The 23,319-nt window shown below is 45.1% G+C and overlaps 1 protein-coding gene across 1 annotated transcript in view; it reads left to right on the top strand.

The window, feature by feature from the left end:
- Positions 1–4,254: 4,254 nt before the first annotated feature.
- CMIP (c-Maf inducing protein) overlaps positions 4,255–23,319 on the top strand; it is a 184,444-nt gene continuing 165,379 nt past the window's right edge. Inside the window, exon 1 of the mRNA XM_056862268.1 lies at positions 4,255–4,548. Coding sequence (XP_056718246.1) covers positions 4,255–4,548 — 294 coding nt within the window. The remainder of the gene's footprint in view (positions 4,549–23,319) is intronic.

Here is a 23,319-nt window from a genome sequence, read left to right as displayed (position 1 = left end):
TCATTTCAAATCTTCACTATTTTCTGCCAATAATGTCGTGTCATCAGCATATCTCAAATTATTAATGTTCCTCCCTCCAATTTTCACTCCACCTTCATCTAAATCTAATCCAGCTTTCCTAATTATTTGTTCTGCATATAGATTGAAGAGATAGGGAGATAAAATACATCCTTGTCTGACACCTTTGCCAATTGGAAACCATTCTGTTTCTCCATATTCTGTTTTAACTGTGGCCTCTTGTCTAGAGTACAGGTTGTGCATTAAAATGATCAGATGTAGTGGCACACCCATTTCCTTTAAAACCAGCCATAGCTTTTCATGATCCACACAGTCAAAAGCTTTGCTGTAATCTATGAAACACAAGCTGATTTTCTTCTGAAATTCTCTCGTATGCTCCAGTAACCAGCGTAGATTTACAATATGATCTCTAGTGCCTCTTCCTTTTCTGAAACCAGCTTGAACATCAGGCATTTCTCGTTCCATATATGGTAACAGCCTTTGCTGTAAGATTTTGAGCATCACTTTACTTGCATGAGAAATTAATGTGATGGTCCGATAGTTGCTGCAATCTTTGTTGTCTCCTTTCTTGGGAATTGGAATGTAAATGGATCGTTTCCAGTCTGTGGGCCACTGTTTTGTTTTCCATATCTGCTGGCATATTCTTGTCAGTACTGCAGTACTGCAGTCAAAGATCTGCTCACGACCTGAGTTAGATCCTGAGAGAAGTCGGTTCCAGGTACCTGGCTCAAGGTTGTCACAGACTTCCATCTTTCCAAGGTCATTAAAATGAGTAACTGGGGGTAAAGTGTAGATGACTGGGGAAGGTAATGGCAAACCACCCCATAAACACTGTCTAGTAAACATCGTGATGTGATGTCACTCCATGGGTCAGTAATGACCCGGTGCTTGCACCTTTACCTTTATTAGAACAGTAGTATAATGGAACAATTCAGGATATTTCTTCTGTATGGGATAATATTGTCATCTATTGCCAGGTTTACTGTACCTATCACTTCCCTTTCTTTACAGTGATGTTCTCTACCTTTGTAACCTGCTTTTTCATTTTAGGATGTCATGCCTTAGACAGTTTTTGTTGCTTGTTTTCTAGTCTCTAGTTTCTAGTAATCCGAGTCCTACAGCATGTTTCTTTGCAAGCCTTTGCTTATCAGTTGAATGGCTTTTCATATTTTATAATCGGTCTCGAGTCTGAGAAAGGTGGGCCATAATAGTAATAGCAATAATAATATTAACAATAATATGTTTCCTTCTACAATTATTGTAAAAGTGGGACAACAATATGCAGTTTTTTTAACAAACTGTATTCTTATGTTGATTGATGTCCAGATTTCAGCGCAAAGCAACAAAAAAATTAAAACCAAAAAGCTCTTTCAACCAGCCCCCGCAAATGCTTCTTGTCACGCCATCCTCTGCAAAGTTAGTCCAGCCTAAATCCACTGACATTTATGGCGTGACCGATATTAAGGCTGCAAATTTCCCAGTCTCGAGACTAGTCATGTAGGGACCGTCAGTTCGCATGTGTCTTCACTGCAGATTAATAAAAATGAAACTTCCATCCAGACAGAGCTAGAAGGGGGGTGGGGGTGGAGCTTGCTCGCAAGCGCACTGAGAGCTTCATCAGCTTTGGAAACGGAGGGGGTGGTGGTGGAGGGTGCTCAGAATTCGAAGCATCGTCCTATTACTCATATCCCCTTCCCCATTCCCCGGCCGGGGGTGGGGGACGGGGGCTTTGCTGGCAAAAGCTTCAGGCTTTGAACACTGAAAAAATAAATAAAAGGACTCATTTATGCATGCAGTGGTTCCCAACCTGTTTTTGACCTGGGACCACTAGGACTTTTTTGTTCGGTGCAGGGACCCCAAGGTTCAAAATAAAAATTCTGAGTATTGTCAAAGGCTTTCACGGTCAGAGTTCATTGGTTCTTGTAGGTCATCCGGGCTGTGTAAGACACTGTCCTTCAGTGTCACTCCTCTGAAGAAGACTGCCACAGCTGCTGGCGAAACGTCAGTAAAGAAAATACCAAGACCACGGTTACACAGCCCGGATAACCTGTGTGTGTGTGTGTGTGTGTGTGTGTGTGTGTGTGTGTGTGTGTGTGTGTGTGTGTGTAAAGTGCCTTCAAGTTACAAGCCGACTTATGGCGACCCCTTATGGGGTTTTCAAGGCAAGAGACTAACAGAGGTGGTTTGCCAGTGCCTTCCTCTGCACAGCAATGCTGGTATTTCCTTGGTGGTCTCCCATCCAAATACTAACCAGGGCTGACCCTGCTTAGCTTCTGAGATCTGACGAGATCAGGCTAGCCTGGGCCATCCAGGTCAGGGCTCGGATAACCTACAAGAACCAAAAATTCTGTGAATTTGAAAATAAACTTTAATCACAACGGTTAGTTAAACATTAAACTTAGAATAACATTTGAATATATATTTTTGTAATAAGAGAACTTTTAATTGAAAAAAAAATTAATTTGTTATGGGTTCATAACTTTGGTTCGGGGACCTTAATTTAGTTCTTGCGGACCCCTGGGGGTCCACGGACCCCCGGTCGGGAACCAGATGCACATTTCTTCCATCCAGATTCTCAAAACTCTGCACGGGGGGTGGGGTGGGCTTAGTGTTGATTTTGGAGAATCTGCAAGGAGGAAAACGTGCATCTAGAGCACTGGCTCCCAACCAGGGGTCCGCGAGAACTAAATTAAGGTCTGCAAAACAAAGTTATAAACCCATAATAAATTAATATTTTCAATTAAAAGTTCTCTATTATAAAAATATATTCAAACATTATTCTAAGTTTAATGTTTAACTAACCGTTATGATTAAAGTTTATTTTCAAATTCTCTGAAATTTTTTTTTTATAAATTTTTATTAAATTTGTAACAAAATAAAAAGATAACAACACTCAAAAAAAACTATTAACAGAAAAGTTATCTAATAAAAAAAATACAAAAAAAATACAATGATATTAAAAGAAAAAAGAGGAAAAAAAAGTTGTAGAAGGGTATTTATACATCATATAAGATACAATCATAATTAATCACAATATCCAATAATACCCTTTTATTTTGAACCTTGGGGTCCCTGCACCGAACAAAAAAGTCCTAGTGGTCCCTGGTCAAAAAAAAGGTTGGGCACCACTGATCTAGAGAGAGAGAGGCAAATCCAAGGCAAAGCCTCCCCATGCATAAATGGCCTGCAGGATCCCTCCTCGTCAACGGCATGCCTTGGAGGGCTCCGAGCTGGCATCCCCAGGCCCGGTTTTGCAATCTGCATGCCAGCCCCAGCCTCCCCCCCCTCCCCACCCAGTCTGCCTTAAGAGAGCTGCAATCTGCCACTCCGGCTCCCATTGACGTCAGAGCGGGCCGCACGTGACCGAGGGGACCAATCGGGAGAGGCCTGGAGCTGCTCCTGCAACAATCTTTCAGCGGGGCTTTTTTTTTTGTTGGTGTTGCTCCTTCCTACAGCCAAGCAGAGGAAGCGGCCGACGCACGCCTTTGGCTCTGGCTCTCTCTTCCTCCCCCCCCCCAACCCCGTCTCCTTCCCCCCCCACTCGCATGCGCTCACCTAAACCCCCTCCCTCCTACACGCATCCGCAGCCCCCGTCCAGACGTGCACCGACAGAGAGAAGGGAAGATTGCAAGCTGGAAACGGATTGTTCTTTCTTTTTCTGTTTTTTTCCCCCCCCCACCTTCCTTTTTGGTTTTGTTTCCTCCGACCCAACAAAGAGGATCCCCGCCTCCTTTTTTTTTTTTTTTTTAAATGAAGACTACCTTTTGTCTCCTGCTTCCTGCGGCTGGATCTATCGTCCCTTGCAATATGGGGTTGCTCCTCTGAAAGGGGGGTGGGTGGGAAAGCACCCCCCCAGGAAAATTCCCAAACGCACCCTATCCTGAAAAGAAAAAAAAAACCAGAGGACGGGAGAAGGGGACCAAATTAAAAAAAAAAAAACCAGTTTAAGTTTCCAAAGCCAGGATTTTCTTTTTTTAAAAAGCAAAATCGCTTCCTCTTTGTGCATGCGTGTGTTACGCGCGCGCCTTGGCCAATTTTTTTAAAACAATTTTATTATTATTATTATTATTATTTTTTGCAAGGAAACCCCTTTTCCTCCCCTTGCCCCCGGTTTGCACGCGCGTGCCTCCCGAGCCCTTTGCAATTCGCAGCGGGGGCCGGAGGAGAAGGAAGCCCGGAGCCCCGCGGCGGGGTGGGCTCGAACCAGCCGACCGTCGGGCGGGCGGGCGCGCCGCCATGGAGCTGAACGGCAGCTGCGGCGGGGGCAGCGACCGCCGGCAGATCGAGGAGAGCAAGCCGCTGCTGGCCGAGATGTCGGCCACGGAAGGGGCCAAGACCGCGGCCGCCCCGTGCCGGCGGGGCGTCCACTGCAGCGGCATGCGCTACAAGCTGCTGCAAGAGGGGGACATCCAGGTGTGCGTCGTCCGCCACCCCCGCACCTTCCTCAGCAAGATCCTCACCTCCAAGTTCCTCCGCAGGTGGGAGCCCCACCATCTCACCCTGGCCGACAACAGCCTGGCCTCCGCCACGGTGAGTCCCGCCTAACCCCTTCTTCTGGGGAGAGACCCCCCCTCCCCAATAGCAGGATCCCCCCCCCTCCCATTGTCCTGGTCCTGCAAAAAGAGAGAGGGACCCTGGGTTTTGGTCCTCCTAGCAAGGGATGTGGTCTTAGCCTGCTTGGCTCATCGCAGGTCCGCTTGCAAGGTTGCGAGTGGAAAAGGTCAAGAGTCCGGTAGCGCCTTAAAGACTAACAAAAATATTTTCGGGTAGGGTAGGGTATGAGCTTTCGTGAGCCACAGCTCACTTCGAAGAGTCCAGTAGCACCTTAAAGAAGAGTCCAGTAGCACCTTAATTTTCTGGTATGCCAGAAAATATTTGTGTTAGTCTTTAAGGGGCTACTGGACTCTTCTTTAAGGTGCTACTGGACTCTTCGAAGAAGTGAGCTGTGGCTCACGAAAGCTCATACCCTACCAGAAAGTATTTTTGGTAGTCTTTAAGGTGCTACTGGACTCTTCTTTAAGGTGCTACTGGACTCTTCGAAGAAGTGAGCTGTGGCTCACGAAAGCTCATTCCCTTAAGGTGCTACTGGACCCTTCGAAGAAGTGAGCTGTGGCTCACAAAAGCTCATACCCTACCAGAAAATATTTTTGGTAGTCTTTAAGGTGCTACTGGACTCTTCGTTAAGGTGCTACTGGACTCTTCGAAGTGAGCTGTGGCTCACGAAAGCTCATACCCTACCAGAAAGCATTTTTGTTAGTCTTTAAGGTGCTACTGGACTCTTGACCTTTTCTACTACTGCAGACAGACTAACACGGCGACCCACTGTGAATTATTTGCAAGATTATGGTTGTCTGAATGGTAGGGAGGGGAAGGGTTTTTCCTTGCTTGGGATGAACCCGGGGACCTGACCTGGGGTCTAGAGCGTTGGACTTGTGAAACTGAACAAGGGATAGGGGAAGATCCACAAAGACCTGGGGAAAGGGGGTTGGGGGATGCACAGAGACCTGTAGGATGCATCCCTGTCACCCATGTACAGAAAAAGATCATTGCGAATTTAGGGGGAGTTTAAAATATTATTTTTGTTCCTTTTTTTAGTTTGGAATATCTGAGGTTATAAACCAGTAGCAATAAAGCACCCCTATGCTTTGGGCGCCCTTTAAGTGGACATTTGTGTGTGTGTACAAGGTTACATTCTTTTTTCTTATTACATTTTAACTTCCTTTTTTGAGATAATGAGGTCTTTCTTGGTTTAGAGGTGCTGTGGAATTATTTTCTTCTTAAATTTTAACTTCCTTTTTAGAGATAATGAGGTCTTTCTTCGTTTAGAAGTGTCATGAGATTACAATAATTTGGAAAGAAAACCTATAGATCAGGATGGATATATTGAGGGTGAAAAAGAATCCCGCACTTTAAATGGATTGATGAGAGGTTTGTGGAAGTCAAACACGATTGCTCTGAGTTGTAAACAGAAAAATATGGTTTAGGGCCTTGGTTTCCTTCTGATATTTTGGAAGGAAGGGGAGTGTTTTGTGGCCCCATGATGACTGTGAGCAGGGTAGGAAAATAAGTTTCATTCTCCATGTGTGTACTTCCTTCCCCATTTCATTGAGGATTAGCCCAGGAAACTGGCCTATGAAGGAAGAGAAATTGGCCACACAAAGGTGTGTAGGCAAAACCTTTCTTCAGCCCACATACCATTGAGGTGAGCGGAAGAGGCTTGGTTGTAATTCTTCAATCTGACTCAGAAATACTATCCAAGCTGACCTCGTCAAACTAACTGCGTGTGCCCGTTTCCGTGACTATTTGCTATTGTCCTTATTTCAGATCTCATGAAACGTGCCGTTTTGGTGCACGTACCTGATGCTGTAAGTCCAGTATCTTCAGATCAGTGGCCTTCCTCGTAGTATTGTTGTCTGTATCTTCTTGCTCCCCCGCCTTTCTCTTTCCATATCTTTCCCCACAATCTACAAACAGTGGTTGAGGCACTGCCGACGTGGGACATTTTAGGTCAAGTAGCCACCCATTTGTGGTGGAGACACCACCGGTTGAAGAATAGTAATTTTTTCAGTGACTCAGTGATTTGGCATAAAGGGCATAAACCAGTCAATTCGACAGCAACCTTGGATATGCTTTACAGCTAGCCAGAGGTGTAGTGAACATAAAAATTGTATTCTCCCCCCCCCCATTCTTAATCCTGAATACACTCAACAGTCTGTGTAGGCTTTGATTTGCACTGAACATAGAAACAGAGTAGGCATTGGTTAAATATTCTTCAATGGCACAATGCAAAGGCTTCTCTTCAATTGCTATTCAAATGTGGGTACATGTAAATAAGGAGATGACTCAACTGTAGATATATGATGTCTTATTGCAGAGGCGCTCTTTCACAAAGCGTTATCCAGAGAAGGACTGGCTGTAAAATGTTTCCTTGGTTCATTTTCACACCTAAGAAGCTGCCATGAATCCCGGCATTTACTGCCATTTTGTTGAATTGGTCCGCTGGATCCATTGCATGCCCGTAAGGCCTTCAAATGTACTGCTACTGAAGAAGAATGGTATCAGAGGAGTGAGTTTAGGATTGGAACAGTTCTCCAACCTAGGATATCTGCAATTAATTTGTTATTTATTTACTCACTTGTTTGCTTATTTATTTATTCACAATATCCAATATTTACAGAAATTTTATGCAGCCTCTTCAGGAAACCTGTTTATCTCCCCACAGTTGCTGTGGCTTGGTATATATCAGGTACACTATACCCCTCTGGTGAGGGAAGAAGGCCAGGTGTTGATCCAGAGGCCTCATACTACCAGCCTATCCAATGGCATCATACTGCCAGCCAGTCACAGAGTCCAGTGCTGAAAATTGTTATTCTCTACCTGCTGTACTGAGGCTCAGATGTGTTAGGATGTGAGACTGTGTTAGGATGTGAGACTGTGGCAGATCTGCCCCACTCATGTAGAAAGTGGAGGTGGGGCATCTAATTTGAAGAGTGTAAGGGGTGCTGAAACCTTCCTCCCACACCTCTTCCTGCAGGCCATCGTCCCCAGATGGTTACTCCCATTATTGGAGCCTAGCTAGGAGATGGAAATCACCACTGGGGGCAGGCTGTGGAGAGATAAGCCACAGGTGGGGTTTGAACACATGGATCTGCTGCTGCCCCGTGCCATTTGAGCCCAAGACGTGGTTCACATGTGGAAAAGAGTGGGATGGCAGGATACTGTAGTGGTAGAGGGAATGTACCACCTCATCTCATTGGGAAAATTTCACTGGAAAACAATTGAAAAGCAGAAAGACATAATCAGTTCTATCAGGAGTTTAAAAGGGTGGCATGAAGTGCAACCTTAGGCATGCTAACTCAGAACTAAGTCCCTCTGACTTTCGGTGGGGCTTTGTCTCAGGTAATGCATGTTGGATTGCAGCCTTGGGAAGGAAGCCACCCAAGGTCTGCCTTTGATTAAGGGAAGTAAGCACACACTTTCGGATCCCAATCACATTTACTTGGAAGTAAATCACATTGAACTAAATAACATGCTCTTGTTGGTAAATATGCAGCTGCATCTGAGGTTCATGCAGTTTTCAAAATGTTTTGGGATGATGGTTGTTTTAGAGAGCCATTCTAAACAGGTCTACTCCCGATCCTATTCAGGTCTATTCAGCGGGGCTCACTCCCAGGAAAGTCTTTTTAGGATTGCACTGTTATTCTCTGTACCATAATCCAAGGCTGCCTATTAGACTATTTTTTAACTTAGTTTTTTATGTTCAAAACTGAGATTCTTCATGCATTTGTATTGATACCAAGAGTGAGATTTTTTTTGTTCATGATGCATGGGAAATAGCTGAAAAGGGGAAGTTTGAAAGACTTTTTTTTTTTTGAGCGACTGCATCTGTAGTGTATGTTTGGTTTTTATGTATGTAGCACACACATAAAAAGAGGATCCCTGCTGCAGGAATTGTGCAAGCTAAAGGGGCCCTTGAGAACATTAAATTAAAACCCTTCTGGGGAGAAAGGTTATGTCTGTGCGCGGTTTGTAGTGGGGGACAGCTTCCCCTACAGTTTCTCCACTGTCCCTTGTGCCCTTCCTGAGTCTGAATTCACATGTTCCACTTAAAGCACTTTTCATCTTTGGTTGTGCACATGTGAAAACCAGGAGGATAATTCTAAATATGTATCAGGTTTTTGATGTGCCAGACAGTTTAAAATATTCGCCTACCAGGTATCTGAATTGAATGAGGGCTACACAGAAAGCTTTTTTTTTTGCAGGTGTGTTTGTTCCTTCCTGGGGTTGTACAGTGCATATGTGATTTCTACCTAGTAGGCTTTTATACCCCCCCCCCAAAAAAAAGTCTGCAGGGACTCACACTTCTTTTAAGTGCAGTGGAGTCTTGGAGATGTGAACAAACAACTTTTTCATGGGAAAGTTGGGTTTTAAGAAGGGGGTGACATAGAAAGTGATGAGAAGAAAGTAACGTGTGTGTAAAGTGCCTTCAAATCGCAGCCGACTTACGGCGACCCCTTTTTGGGGTTTTCATGGCAAGAGACTAACAGAGGTGGTTTGCCAGTGCCTTCCTCTGCACAGCAACCCTGGTATTCCTTGGTGGTCTCCCATCCAAATACTAAACAGGGAGTTACATAGCATGTCAGATTCCCCCCTCCCCATGGTTAAAATGGAGGGTTGGAAAAATACTGGGAATGCTCTTTTATGGGCTAGTTTTCTTTTCTGTATGGGATGTAATCCATTTTGACTTTTGATCTCAAATGTTGGGAATTATTAACCAGACTTATGGAATCAGTATGATATCCGAACCATTAGTTGTTCTTTTGGATCAACTGAATGACGTTTGTTGGTGCAATGCTAGACTGCTGGTATTATAGTCTTTTATTGGGGCCCAAATGGTTCTGACTTGGTGTTGGCAAGTGACTGTAATATCCGCAGTGAAGGAGGGGTTGGTCAAAGTATTGGGCATGGCCCAGATGGGGAAATGAAAAACTAAAATTCAACCCCCCCAATCTAATCTTTGATTTATCTAGAAGAAAAATGGAACTAATTTGCTCTATACTGGAATTGACATTCTCATTTGATCAGACCGGAATAACATTCACATAAAGCTGCCATATACTGAATTGGACCATTGGTCCATCAAGGTCAGTCTTGACTAGCAGCTCTCCAGGGTCTCAGGTAAAAGTCTTTCAGATCACTTGGTCCTTTTAACTGGAGATACCAGGGATTGAACCTGGGGTCTTATGCATGCAAAGCAGGTCCCCTGCCACTGAGCCATGCCTGCAGCTATTTTTTGCTTGTTGGTAAGAGGGTGGTACATTGTATGGCTTGTTAGTGGTCTTTATTAAAATTAACTTTCAAAATGCACAGATATAAAAATTCTGAATGGCTGATCCCAGACACAGGAAGTTGTCTATTGAATACAGTTCTGTTAGAACCATTAGGGAATTTTGCCACTGTTTTAGTGGAATGGAGATTTTGTCTACTGACATTTTGTTACTTTGTCAATACAGGTTACAAATCATTGTAATGTCTTCTGTGCCCCCTTCTATTTTATTATTGTTCCTGCTCTTTCTCACAGCACAGGACACTTTAAACAAGATGCATTTATTGTTGCCAGCGCACCCAACTCCTGTGTGGGCTGTCTTGATCCTGCACAGGATCATTGTTTTCAGCAACAATTTTATTTTCTGCCAGTGTGCGAATGGGAATCTGTGTGTCACTTTTTGTCTGTTTGTTTCAGTGCTTAATATCCCAGTAGAACAAATTTAATATTTGCAAACTTTTGTTTGCCAGGTAACTGCTTGCTCAGGGACATATTTTTCCCTCTGGGCTAAATGAAGATTATTAAGCAAACAGCACCTAAATATGTATTTCTATTTATTTGCAGAAAATATTTATTTAGCATTTTGTCATTCTGTTAAATAACTTTCAAGACTGTTAATGAAATGTTCATAGAGCCAAAATACTTCTATATTAACATAGTTGATTTTATTATGCATTACTAATTGAGCTCTCTACAGCCAGCATGATGTAGGAGCAGTGGACTGTAATATGGAGAACTGGGTTTGATTCCCCACTCCTCCACATGAGTGGCAGACTGTAATCTGTAATCGGGTTGGTTTCCCCACTCCTACATATGAAGCCAGCTAGGTGACCTTGGGTTAGTCACAGTTCTCTTAGAGCTCTCTCAGCCTCACCTACCTCACAAGGTGTCTGTTGTGGGGAGAGGAAGGGAAGGAGATTGTAAGCAGGTTTGATTCTTCTTAAAGGGTAGAGAAAATCAGCATATAAAAACCAACTCTTCTTCTTCCATAGCATCCAGAGTGACATACCAAACAGTAAGATCCAACAATGTTTATAAAATATTCTGAAGGCGTGCACAGCTACTAAATCCCTGCAACCTTTTTAGAGGGATGTTCTTTAATATCTGTATTTGTAAATTGAGTAGCCAGGTCGTCATCAAGAAATGGCAAAATCCCAAATTCACAATTAGAAAATCCACTTTGGAGTTTTGAAATATGTTGCTAGTCTTCATGACAATGAAGAGACTTTTTTTTTAAATGTCAAGGGGAATGTCAAGGGTGAAAAATGCCCTAAGAAAATCAGAAACGGAAAGGTTTATTCATTTGTCCTATCAACAGGTCTCCTGTGTGTACTGGGAAACTAACCCAGGCTCTTTGAAAGCGTGTGATAGCTGCCACACAACACCTGGCACATTTGAACTGGGCAGTGGAGTGCAAAAGTGGAAAAGAAAAAAAAGCATGCTCAGTATTTCCTTTGCTGACTGACTCTTTTGGTAGATTTCACTGTCACGACAGAATTCTTGTTTTCCAAACTCAAGTGGGCTTGAGAAGACCCAGACAAGGACATCAAAGACATATTCTCTTGCTTATTTTATCTGTAGATTTCCCCCTTGAATTTAGCAGGCCAATTTGAATGTTTCTGACCTTATAACATTCAGGTTGGTTTGGCTGCTGTGATTGGATGAGTGCTAGCCTCATTAGGAAGATATACATCGGTTACTCCCCCCCTCCTCTTCGTGATCTTTATTTGGTTCTTCTTTCTTCTCTTTACTTAGGAAACGTAATTTCCATCCTCAGGCATCTGGCACAGTAGTCTTAAACCTGTACTACAGTGATAATGAGTAACAAAAATAGCGATCCCTGCCTCAAACCGCCAACCAAATGTTTGGATATACAGTTACTTGCTGTCTCCTAAGGAGACAGAAAATGTGTTCGCTGAATTACTAAATAACCTCCTGACGAGGTTTGCAATATGCATTAGGAATGTTGCATTTGGACTGCTTTGCACCTTTGGCTTGGTCCACAGATTTTTGTGTGTCTCTAGCAGTTCTAATGCATTCATTTATTGTACCCCATTATTAACAGCAGGCACTTAATTGGCAACAAAAGGCTGGTTTATACTGGTACCCTGATGACTCCAGCAAATGGTGGAATTTCATCTGTGAATGAGTTGTTTCTACCCCAAACCATAGGTGACTTTCAGATCACCCCACGCTCAGTGGTTTGTATGGAGGTATCAGCTGGATGGCCTAGGCTAGCCTGATCATGTCAGATCTCAGAAGCTAAGCAGGGTCGGCCCTGGTTAGTATTTGGATGGGAGACCACCAAGGAATACCAGGGTTGCTGTGCAGAGGAAGGCACTGGCAAACCACCTCTTCTAGTCTCTTGCCATGAAAACCCCATAAAGGGTTGCTGCAAGTCGGCTGTGACTTGAAGGCACTTTACACACACACACACACACACACACACACACACACACACACACACACACACACACACATCAGCTGAGTGAGGGCAGTCAGCGAGAGGGGGTGGGGACATGCAAACAGGCACCACACCAATGCCGTGATATCACTTCTGGCATGCATCCATCCAATAGAGTTTTGGGGGAATCCTAGAGTGCCGAGACAACGTGATGATGTCACTTCCAGAGTGAACCTGTACTAAAGATTTTCAGGGGAATCCTAGAGCATCATGCCAACGAAATGACAGAAGTGATGTTGGCACAATGCCTTACATGTTCTTCTTCTGCTCTACTGAGCAACAGGCAAAGAGAGCTACTGGGCAGGATGTCTCTTGCTATAGCATGCCAGGTTTGTGTCAGCATTAAAGACCACCACCTTAGGGAGAGTCTCCCATAAAAGCACGGGTGCGGTTTAAGATCTGCCAACGAAGGCCCGTTAAGGTACTAACCTCTGTGGATACCACCTTAGCATCTGCTATGAGCATGGTCTTTTCAGTGGTTTCCCTAGTGCTGTGGCAAGTGGTTCCCCTGGAGGGCTGCCTAGCTTCGTTTCTTGTTTCTTTTGGAAGCAAGTGAAAACCTACCTTGGTAAATGTCAGTGTTGTCTCTTTGAGGTGGCATTAGTGCATTTGTTTAGGTGATGTGTGAATAAGGGTGATTATGCATTATTAAGTTAAACCGTGGATTTTTAAAAAACGTACATTTTTGTTTTAATTTTCTCCTCCCTCCCAGAACTATTTGCTTGGCTTACAGCTTTACTTGCACATTTGCCCAGTTTCACAAATAGTAAGATTTGCTTTTTTAAAAAATGATATTTTATGTTGCAGTGCAGATTTATCCAGACTTATTTAGAAGCAGTAGCTACCATGTGGTGTGGCTTGCACCGAATTTCACTTGGCTGTTTGAAGTTCCAAATAAAACCTTGCAGGCCTGGGAATCTAAAGAAGGCAAAAGTATATTTTGCACCAGCAGGAATCCGGAGGACTCTGATTACTAAGGACAGGCTGAGCCCTGGTTGCGTAATAACAACCAAGTTACCCATTAACCCTCCACCAAGGAAGCGAAAAGTGGACATTGATTCATTGTTTTTAGTTTCACTTCTCCGGTTGTGGGAAGCAAAGCAGGAGCTACCGCAGATGAGAATTCGGTTAACAATTCAGGCTGGGGCCTCGGACAGGAGCCGAGCAGCTTATTGATGAGTCAACCACTAAAAGTTTCAAATGGATGCGCTTGATTTTATTCAATTGCTGCCGAGCCCCTGAAACGAAGGCATGATTTGAAGTCGGTTTGGCTGCAGAGAGCCCACCTCCGTTCTGCCACTTGCGTGTTTTGAAAAATGGTCGGCTGGTTTCTTTTCTTTTTTTTGCTTCAGAGGGTGTTTGCCATTAATTTATAAGATTCGGTTTTCTGCTCGGACTTCTTCATTCCAGCTTGGTGTGGGTCTTTCTGAACTGCCTTCCAGCTTGTTGTTGTGGTGCCGTTTTCTAATTCTTTTAAAAAAACTGTTCACGTTTATTCATACACTAAATACCATAAACAAAGAAGTTAGCTAAAAACAACCACAGTTGGGACACATTCTTGAGAAAATCCAACTGAGACCGTTGTGGGGGTGGAGAGGAACCACAGCTTGCGTTTGAGAATTCAGGGTTGTTGTTTTTCCCTACCAAGAATTGGTAGCTTCTTGGAGGGAGAACAGGATGAAGATTTCACATCATAAATCACAGCAAGGCTCATGAATGATACGTTTTAATTGTCTTGTTTGTGGGCTTCCTGGAGGCACCTGGTTGGCCACTGTGTGAACAGACTGCTGGACTTGATGGACCCTGGTCTGATCCAGCGTGGCCCTTCTTATGTCCAACTGTTCAGCAGTCCCTGTGCATCTTGGATCTTGGCACCCAAAAATATTATTCCATTTACATGTTGTGGGCAGTTTGGGGGGCATTAATGCTGCCGGAAGTGGCTTCTCTCTTCTCAGCTCCAGCACCCCACCCGGTCTCGCCAGGCCCCGTTTCTACAGCCGCCCTTCCCTGTGGCAGTATAGCACCCGATCCTTCCACAAAGTGGCAAGAAAAGTGTGTGTGTGTGTTTGTGTGTGTGTAAAGTGCCATCAAGTCGCAGCCGACTCATGGCGACCCCTTTTAGGGTTTTCATGGCAAGTGACTCACAGAGGTGGTTTGCCACTGCCTTCCTTTGTATAGCAGCCCTGGACTTCCTTGGTGGTCTCCCATCCAAATACTAACCAGGGCTGACCCTGCTTAGCTTCTGAGATCTGACGAGATCAGGCTAGCCTGGGCCATCCAGGTCAGGGCATGGCAAGAAAAGTACCTGCTGAAAACTGCCTACCGTGATACTGTGGTACCACATAAAGGTTGTGTGTGTGACCTGTGATGATTCTCAGATCCATTTCTGCCTGTCCTGCTGACAGATGGTTGGCTTGTTCTTTAAAAAAAAAAAAAAATCCCCCACTCCCAGAAAGAGAATTTTTGGAGAACTATTTCAGAATGCATTAAAAAACAACAACACGCAACCACTACCGAAATATTTTGAAGCTGATCTGACAACGAAGCCTTTTTTTCAGGGTGAACGGGGGCCACTCGGTCACTTCAGCTGGCTGGAATACTCAGCTGTGAAAGAGGACTCCTCCCCCTTCGCATTTCACCGCGAGCCAGGAATTGTTTCCTGAAAATGAGATGGGCACAGAACCAAAGGCACCTCAGGAGGGTATCACGTTCACCAGTGGCGGCCAGCAATCTACCCGTTGCACCCCTGCGGGCACTGTGCACAGCTGGCCTCTCTCACATGTGAATGCACGCTATGCGGGCCAGCTCTGGGTTGTGGACTTGTGTTCCCAAGGTGACTCCTGTATTCCTGAGCTATAGGCCACTCTTAATTTGGGGTGGGTGGGGCCATGGCTCTGCTTGGCATTCAGAAGGTCCCAGGTTCAATCCCCGGCATTCCCAGTTAAAGGGACTAGGCAAGTAGGTGATGTGAAAGACCCCTGCCTGAGACCCTGGAGAGCCCCTGCCGGTCTGAGTAGGCAATACTGACTTTGATGGACCAAGGGTCTGATTCAATCCCTGGCATCTCCAGTTAAAGGGACTAGGCAAGTAAGTGATGTGAAAGACCCTTGCCTGAGACCCAGGAGAGCTGCTGCCGGTCTGAGTAGACAATACTGACTTCGTTGGACCAAGGGTCTGATTCAGTATAAGGCAGCTTCATGTGGCCACACAGCTGAGCGCCTTGCACACATACAGCAATTGACTGTGACGTCTCTGGGCCGTCTCATGTTCCTCCTTCAGGGAAGGGCGGAGGCATCTTGCTGAAGGGTGAGGCAAAATTACCCGTCGGTCTGGTCAAGGTCTGTTCCCCAAAGGTAGCCCTGATAAGAAAGACTGGCGTGGTAACTGAGTGGAGCAGGCGATGGAATTGACCGCCCAGGGAACTGAGGAAAAAATGGCTTGCCGTGTCAAGAAACTGTGGCAGGGACAAAGCAAGCCTGTGAGGTGGTCACCGAAGGGGTTTGTGGCCCAGGCAAGATCTGCTAACAGAAGAGGAAGTTATAAGATAATAGTAAGGAAGGGCAGGGAACTAGTCACAGGGGGAAGGAAGAAGCAAGACAAATAGTCTGGGAAGCTGTTTAGTCACATGGAGTCTGGAAAGTTCATAGGATCAGAGTTAGAAGGGACCACCAGGGTCATCTAGTCCAACCCCCTGCACAATGCAGGAAACTCACAACTACCTCCCCCCCACACACACCAGTGCCCAGAAGATGGCCAAGATGCCCCCCCTCCTATGAGCTGCCCAAGTCCATAGAATCAGCATTGCTGACAGATGGCCATCTAGCCTCTGCTTAAAAACCTCCAGGGAAGGAGAGCTTACCACCTCCCGAGGAAGCCTGTTCCACTGAGGAACCGCTCTAACTGTTAGAAAATTCTTCCTAATGTCTAGATGGAAGCTCTTCTGATTTAATTTTAACCCGTTGGTTCTGGTCCGACCTTCTGCAGCCTCTGAATCTTTTTGGAAAGCCCTCTGCCACTGTGGGCCTGAACAGCTTCCCAGACTGTTTGTCTTGCTCTGCCCTGTGTGATTCGAATCCTGTGATTTGAAGCTGCCCATGGCTGATTACCCTGCTATCCACTTCCTATAAACACACATCTTTTGCTGTTCTCTGTGAACGGTAACACGATCTCGCCAGGGCAGCTTGTTTGCTTTTCTGCCTACCACTGGGCCAAAAGGCCGATTCCATTTCAGCCCTGGTAGCATCAGCTTTTTTCTGACTTATGTAATTGTATGTTCTGCGGATTCGTTTGGCTTTTTAACTCTTGCAGTTGGAAGGCAGTTTTAGGGTTGAGCATAATCCCGTGTTTTGGTTAGACAGGCACATTCCAAAAGCAATTACCCTGCTGTTTTTCTTACGTGAGTGTTAAAATAGTAGTGCAAAGTGCCATCAAGTTGCACTCGACTTAGGGTAACCCCATAGGTTTTCAAGGCAAGAGATGAAAGGAGTTGGTTTGCCATTGCCTGCCTCTGCCTAGCAACTCTGGACTTCCAGAGGGACAGTGTGGTGTAGTGGTTAAGATCGGTGGTTTGGAGCGGTGGACTCTAATTTGGAGAACCGGGGTTGATTCCCCGCTCCTCTACATGAGTGACGGACGCTAATCTGGTGAACTGGGTTGGTTTCCCTACTCCTGCACGTGAAGCCAGCTGGGTGACCTTGGGTTAGTCACAGCTCTCTTAGAGCTCTCTCAGGCCCACCTACCTCACAGGGTGTCTGTTGTGGGGAGGGGAAGGGAAGGGGATTGTAAGCCAGTTTGATTCTTCCTTAAGTGGTAGAGAAAGTCAGCATATAAAAACCAACTCTGCTTCTTCCTTGGTGGTCTCGCATCCTGATAGCAACTGGAGTTAACCCTGTTTAGATTGGGCTAGTCTAGGCCATCCAGGAAACAGGCACATGTTAAAATACTAGGAGGCAGTATCAGGGAGAGGTCTTGGCCTCTGCCCAGTTTGTTGGTCCCCCAGGGGAACTCTTTTGACCACTGTGTGAAACAGATGGCTGGACTGGATGGACCATTGGACTAATCCAGCAGGGCATCTCTAATGGTAGCTAAAATTATAACTACCTTGGTGGACAAAGCAGAGAATTGTAAGTGAATACCCTGTTGAGACTTGTTGGTGTACCACAAACTACTAAGTTGGTGAAGAAATGTTACTGGGCTAGTAATATTTGTGGATTTATTGTGGTTTAACGCACAGCTTCTGTTTTGGAGTCTGGCATATTGCAGAATAGTCTGCAGTGGGACACACTGATCTTTTATGCATGGCTGTTTCCCTTGTCACCCCTTGATGACTTCAAGTCTTTGTGTTGATTATGCATGCTGTTTCCAACCGTCAGAGGTCGCCTCGCTCTCCCCCTGCATTTCCCCGCGTTTTGCCCGCGTCTCTGAAAATGCGGGGAAATGCAGGGGGAGAGTGAGGTGACCTCTGACGGTCAGAAACGACATGCATAATCAACACAAAGACCTGAAGTTGTCAGAGGGGTGACAGCAAGTGAAACAGCCGTGTATAAAAGACCATCCTGTTTTACTCTTCCATCAAAAGTTAGTTCCATCTAGGGACTAGTTGCAGTGGGTGGATGATTAGAAACTTTTTTACAATTTTGTTTTTCCACTTGCCACAAGCAGGGATTGGGTAATATTCTTCTCTTCTTCCCCATTGCAAGCTATCATAAAAAACTGGTGCAATTCACCAATGATATATTGGCTGTGTGTTTCATTCTTTCAGGGTTAGGAAACAAAAAGTGGTTAGATTGCTTTTCTACTTCATGCATCCTCCCTGCACCCAAGCATTCAGGATGGCCCAAGAGTTTTATGATGGTGTGAGAAGAGAAGAGCATAAATCAAAGCTGTTCCTCAAACTGGAAAATCCACCCTTAAACTGTACTCTAGGAATTAGGGTTTGTAAAACCTGGTATACTAGGACATCACACACGATGTAGTAAACAAAGCCTAAGGGAAGTAGATTCTTTTCTGGTGTATACAATAGGAAATGGTGTTGTAATTTTCCAGTTATTTCATCCTGGGGGGAAAAATTATGGGCTGTTCTAAATGAATTTACGCAAGTGGGTTTCTCAAAATGAGTAATAATAATAATAAAAAAACAATTTGGCAGATATTCTTGGAATTGAGAAGAGAACAAAACTGGATCCTTCTGAGTACCTTCTCAAGCTAATCTTGAGAAGTGTGCCGGGGCAGCCCAATCCTGAAAGGGGGGGGGCTTATGAGGCACCTGGGGGTGGTGCAGTCGCACCCTCTCCCGAGTGGCTTGCAGTGACGTGGGGAGGGGAGCGATTTCCCACCAAGCCCTGTGAAAATCGCCCATAGAGGCTATGCCAGGGGTTTTGTAGGCATAATTCCACGCCTGTAAAAAGGGGCATTCTCGGGCCAATAGGTCTTAGGAAGCTGACTGATGTCAGTTCCGCCCCGGGAATGGCCCCTTGGGTGCCAGCGCGAGCATATACGCTGGAAAAACACTGCCAGCAAGGCAGCGCCGGCGCCCGAACCTCACACTGTCACATTGCGCCCCTACACCAGTGTAAGTGCCCTTGCGCCAGCGTCTGTGCCACTTTGGACGGTGCAAGTGGCACTTACGCTGGCATGGGGTCACTCCAGCCCCTCAGAAGCTCTGCCCCCCCCCTGAAGATTCTTAGGCTAATCCCTTCCTGGGATTATGTAAAATCTAGGTATGTATTTTTTTTTATTTTTAGGACTGCCACAGCGGCAAACTAACCAAAATGATGAAGTCGGCTCATGAAAGCGTTATACTTTGGAAAAAAATTCTTCATCTTTGAGGTGCTATTGGGATTGAATTTTGTTTTCATCCTAGACAGAGTTCTATCTTTCCATGTCCATGGAAGTATATAAGCCTAGAAGGGTGTAACTCTGGTGTGGATGGCATTTAAGAAATAGTTATTTCTTATAAGTTATTTAAGTTATTTCATTTAAGAAATAGTTATTTATTTACTTCACTTACAGCCCACTTTCCTCGCTGAGACCCAAGGCAGGTTTTTATACACACAAACATACACACTTCAATCTGTTCTTTTACTCAGCAAGATAAGGAACTTGCAGAAATTATATCAGTTTTTGGGTAGTTTCAGTGGTGGAGCATTCTGTCTCTGTCTCTCTCTGTCTCTCTCTGTCTCTCTGTCTCTCTCTGTCTGATGTCTCTTTCTGTGTCTGTCTCTCTGGTGGAGCGTTCTGTCTCTCTGTCTCTCTGTCCCTCTCTGTCTCTCTCGTCTGTCTCTGTCTCTTTTGTCTCTGTCTCTCTGTCTGTCTCTCTGTCTCTCTATTTCTGTCTCTATTTCTGTCTCTCTGTCTCTCTCTGTCTCTCTGTGTGTGTCTCTGTCTCTCTCTCTCTCTGTCTCTGTCTCTCTCTGTCTGTCTCTCTCTGTGTCTCTCTCTCTGTGTGTGTGTCTCTCTCTCTGTCTCTCTCTGTCTCTCTCTCTGTCTCTTTCTGTCTCTGTCTCTTTCTGTCTGTCTCTCTGTCTCTCTCTGTCTCTGTCTGTCTGATGTCTCTTTCTGTGTCTGTCTCTCTGGTGGAGCGTTCTGTCTCTCTGTCTCTCTCTGTCTCTCTCTGTCTCTCTGTGTGTGTCTCTGTCTCTCTGTCTCTGTCTCTCTCTGTCTGTCTCTCTCTGTGTCTCTCTCTCTGTGTGTGTGTGTCTCTCTCTGTCTCTCTCTGTCTCTCTCTGTCTGTCTCTGTCTCTCTCTGTCTCTCTCTCAGTCTCTTTCTGTCTCTCTGTCTCTCTCTGTCTCTCTCTGTCTCTCTCTGTCTCTCTCTGTCTGATGTCTCTTTCTGTGTCTGTCTCTCTGGTGGAGCGTTCTGTCTCTCTGTCTCTCTGTCTCTCTGTCCCTCTGTCCCTCTCTGTCTCTCTCGTCTGTCTCTGTCTCTCTTGTCTCTGTCTCTGTCTGTCTCTCTGTCTCTCTATTTCTGTCTCTCTGTCTCTCTCTGTCTCTCTCTCTCTCTCTGTCTCTCTCTGTCTCTCTCTGTCTCTCTCTCTCTCTCTCTCTCTCTCTCTCTGTGTGTGTGTCTCTCTCTGCCTCTCTCTCTGTCTCTCTCTCTGTCTCTTTCTGCCTCTGTCTCTTTCTGTCTGTCTCTGTCTCTCTGTCTCTGTCTGTCTTTCTCTCTCTCTCTCTCTCTCTGGTGGAGCGTTCTGTCTCTCTGTCTCTGTCTCTCTGTCTCTGTCTGTCTGTCTGTCTCTCTTTGTCTCTTTCCCTCTCTCTCTGTCTCTCTCTCTGTTTCTCTCTCTCTCTCTCTGTGGATTCTCTGATCTTTCTCCAGCATTCTCAAAGCGATGATTTTTCGCTAACATGCTCAGGCCTGAGTCGAGAGCAGTGTTTTGAGAAGCAGCATTGCTTACGGATAGCCGTAAATGTGTTGGTTGTGTCACTGGACTGACTCAGTCGGCTCTCTTTCTGTATCCTCCTCGTTCCTTTGAATGCTTGCACATTAGAAGCCCTTGCAAGGGCGGGCAGTCATCTGGTAACAGGGTAGTTTTTCCACATTGCAATCAGATGCGTAAACTATGATTTGCTCACTGTGTGACCGAGGACTCCCACGGTTGGCTATGAGTTATTGGCAAGGTGAGGTGGAGTCGTCAGCAGCACACTGAACCTTAAATAAAAACGAGCAACTTGGTGAGGGTGCAAAGGCAGACCTTTGCCCAGCGCGGTGTGTGGGATCCATAGGTTGAGGAGTCACGCGGTGGCTCAGAGAATGGGGCGCATGACGCTGTTATGTTCTTAAGCAAAGTCGTATCAACGCTACGAAGTTCTGGTTTTTACATCAGCCTGATTGTCGTGGCTTCTCCCCAGTTGATCCTGGGAGTCATTTGGGCTCTGGAGGGGCAGTATAAAGATCTCTGAAACAAACTGGCAAAAAAAAAAAGCCTCTGTTAAAAGTCCCCAAAGTTTTCACAAACTTTTTGAAGTAGAGCCCATTTCTAAACTTACTGTATGGGGGGCGGGGGAGCTAGTTTCAGAGTAACTCCATGGAACTTACATAAAACACAGGACGTTTACAACAGTTATCATCGCACAAGTTTATAGTGTGTTTGTATTTAGTTATTTTTAAACACACAGCAGTACTGATGCTGTGTTTCAAGGCACTTTGGACCTTTCCCAGAGGTCAGCCCAAATTTGCCATCAAGCCTCCCAGAACGTCCTCTCCTGGCTCTCTCTGCTCCTCTTCCTCCTGCCTCGTACTAATGCTATCCACTGATTGAGTGAGTTGTGACCCACATTTCGCGAGTCAAAGCTCCCTTCATCAGGCATCCTTTTAGAAGAGGCATTCCCACGCCACTCTCTCAAAGCAAGGAATACCTCTTTCAAGATGTTACTTATTATTTGCACTTTGTATGAGTACTTGTATTAAAATGATTAAAAAATAAATAAATCTGGGGCCCAGATGAACAAGAACATTTTTAGTTGTTCAGATGTTGAATTGATTTTGATTCACCAATTAAATATTGTAGGCTTTAACAACAACAACAAAAAGATGTCTGTTCTGCTTCTGCAGCTCAGCCATTCTGTATGTTGTGTACTTGGTTCCAGAAGGTCCTTATTTCCTTATTCTCCTTTGACTCTTTTTCACATGACTTCCCATTTGACCTAATTCCCACTACCCCTTTCTGATGCACCCCTTTCTTCATTATTTTCTATGTCTTTTTGTTCCCCTACCTCCTGCATCCCCCCTTTACCTGCCTACTTTTTCTTTTTAAATGAAAGAGTTATCTACACAAACACACCCTCCATGAGCATGCAGTAAGGAATGCTGTACTAGAAGGCTACACAGATGACGGTTATTACTAGATTTTCTATTATCAGGGTGTAGGAATCACTAAGCAAATGAATGTTCTACCACGTCATTTTTTAATTCTATTTCTCATCCGCTAATCATATTCTCCAGCTGGTAATGCCAAGCAGTTTGCTCTACCAGTGATCCTTCTCAAATTTGGAAGTGATATGATTGGTTAGATTTCTTTGCCACGTACGTTATAAAGGTTCCCGTGGCACAGTAATATTTCACAGTAGTAGTAGAAGAATAAAAAGATGTTCCTTGGGTTGGATCCAGTGCAAAAGATCCACTTGCCCAAGAGCTCTTACACAAGTGGAAATGCGAGGAGTCTGCAGTAGCTACCTGCACCAGGCCAAGCTTATTATACCCCCACTTGCTTTTCCACTTGCTCAAGACATTGTGAAACTAATTTCTGGGTGCTGTGGTATATAGGGAGGAAAGCGCTAGGTGTTGCAAAAGATTTCGCGCAAGCAGAACCGTGCCATGTCTGCTTTATGTTTCTGCTTGTGCATCGCTGGATCTAAACCTTTACGTGGTAATAAATGGAGTAACAAGCATTACAGAGAGTGTGCTATAGAATTAATGTGACATCTTTTGGGGGAGGAGGTCTGATGATAACACCGGGGGTGGGGGCGGAAGATACGGCTTTTAAAGATACGGCTTACTTTTCAGATGATCCTTGGGGCTTGAGAAGAGGCTGTGGCTCTGGGGCAGAGCACATGCTTTGTGTACAGGAAGTCCCAGTTTTAGGCATTTGCACCTGTTGGTTTAGAAGCTCCTCAGGTAGGAGATGCGAGAGAGAGCACCTGTCTTCTTGAGATCCTGGAGAACTTGCGGAGTAGGCAGAAGTGAGCCAGATGGCGGAACACTCTGTCTCAATGTAAGGCAGCTTCCTATGTTCTTTTATGGCTCTAGTGGCGTCCGTTAAGTTGTCTAGACCCTCCCAATACCTGTTGTTGTAATGGTGTCATGATGGCACATGGAATTAAACAGGTCCTGGTATAAGCAGGTATCTCTTTCAAGTGAGACCTGGGCCGTACAGGACTGGATACAATTCCACAGGGCTTGTAAGACTGAGATGTTCCGCCAGGCCTATGGTGGAGGACAGCAATGGTTTCTGTCTTAGCTGACTTCCCTTCCTCCCCTCCCCTCCCTTTTACCTTTTTACCTATTTTATCT

The sequence above is a fragment of the Euleptes europaea genome, chromosome 17 (genome assembly GCF_029931775.1).
Source record: "Euleptes europaea isolate rEulEur1 chromosome 17, rEulEur1.hap1, whole genome shotgun sequence".
NCBI classification, from domain to species: Eukaryota; Metazoa; Chordata; class Lepidosauria; order Squamata; family Sphaerodactylidae; genus Euleptes; species Euleptes europaea.
This window is presented reverse-complemented; position numbering and strand designations above follow the sequence as displayed.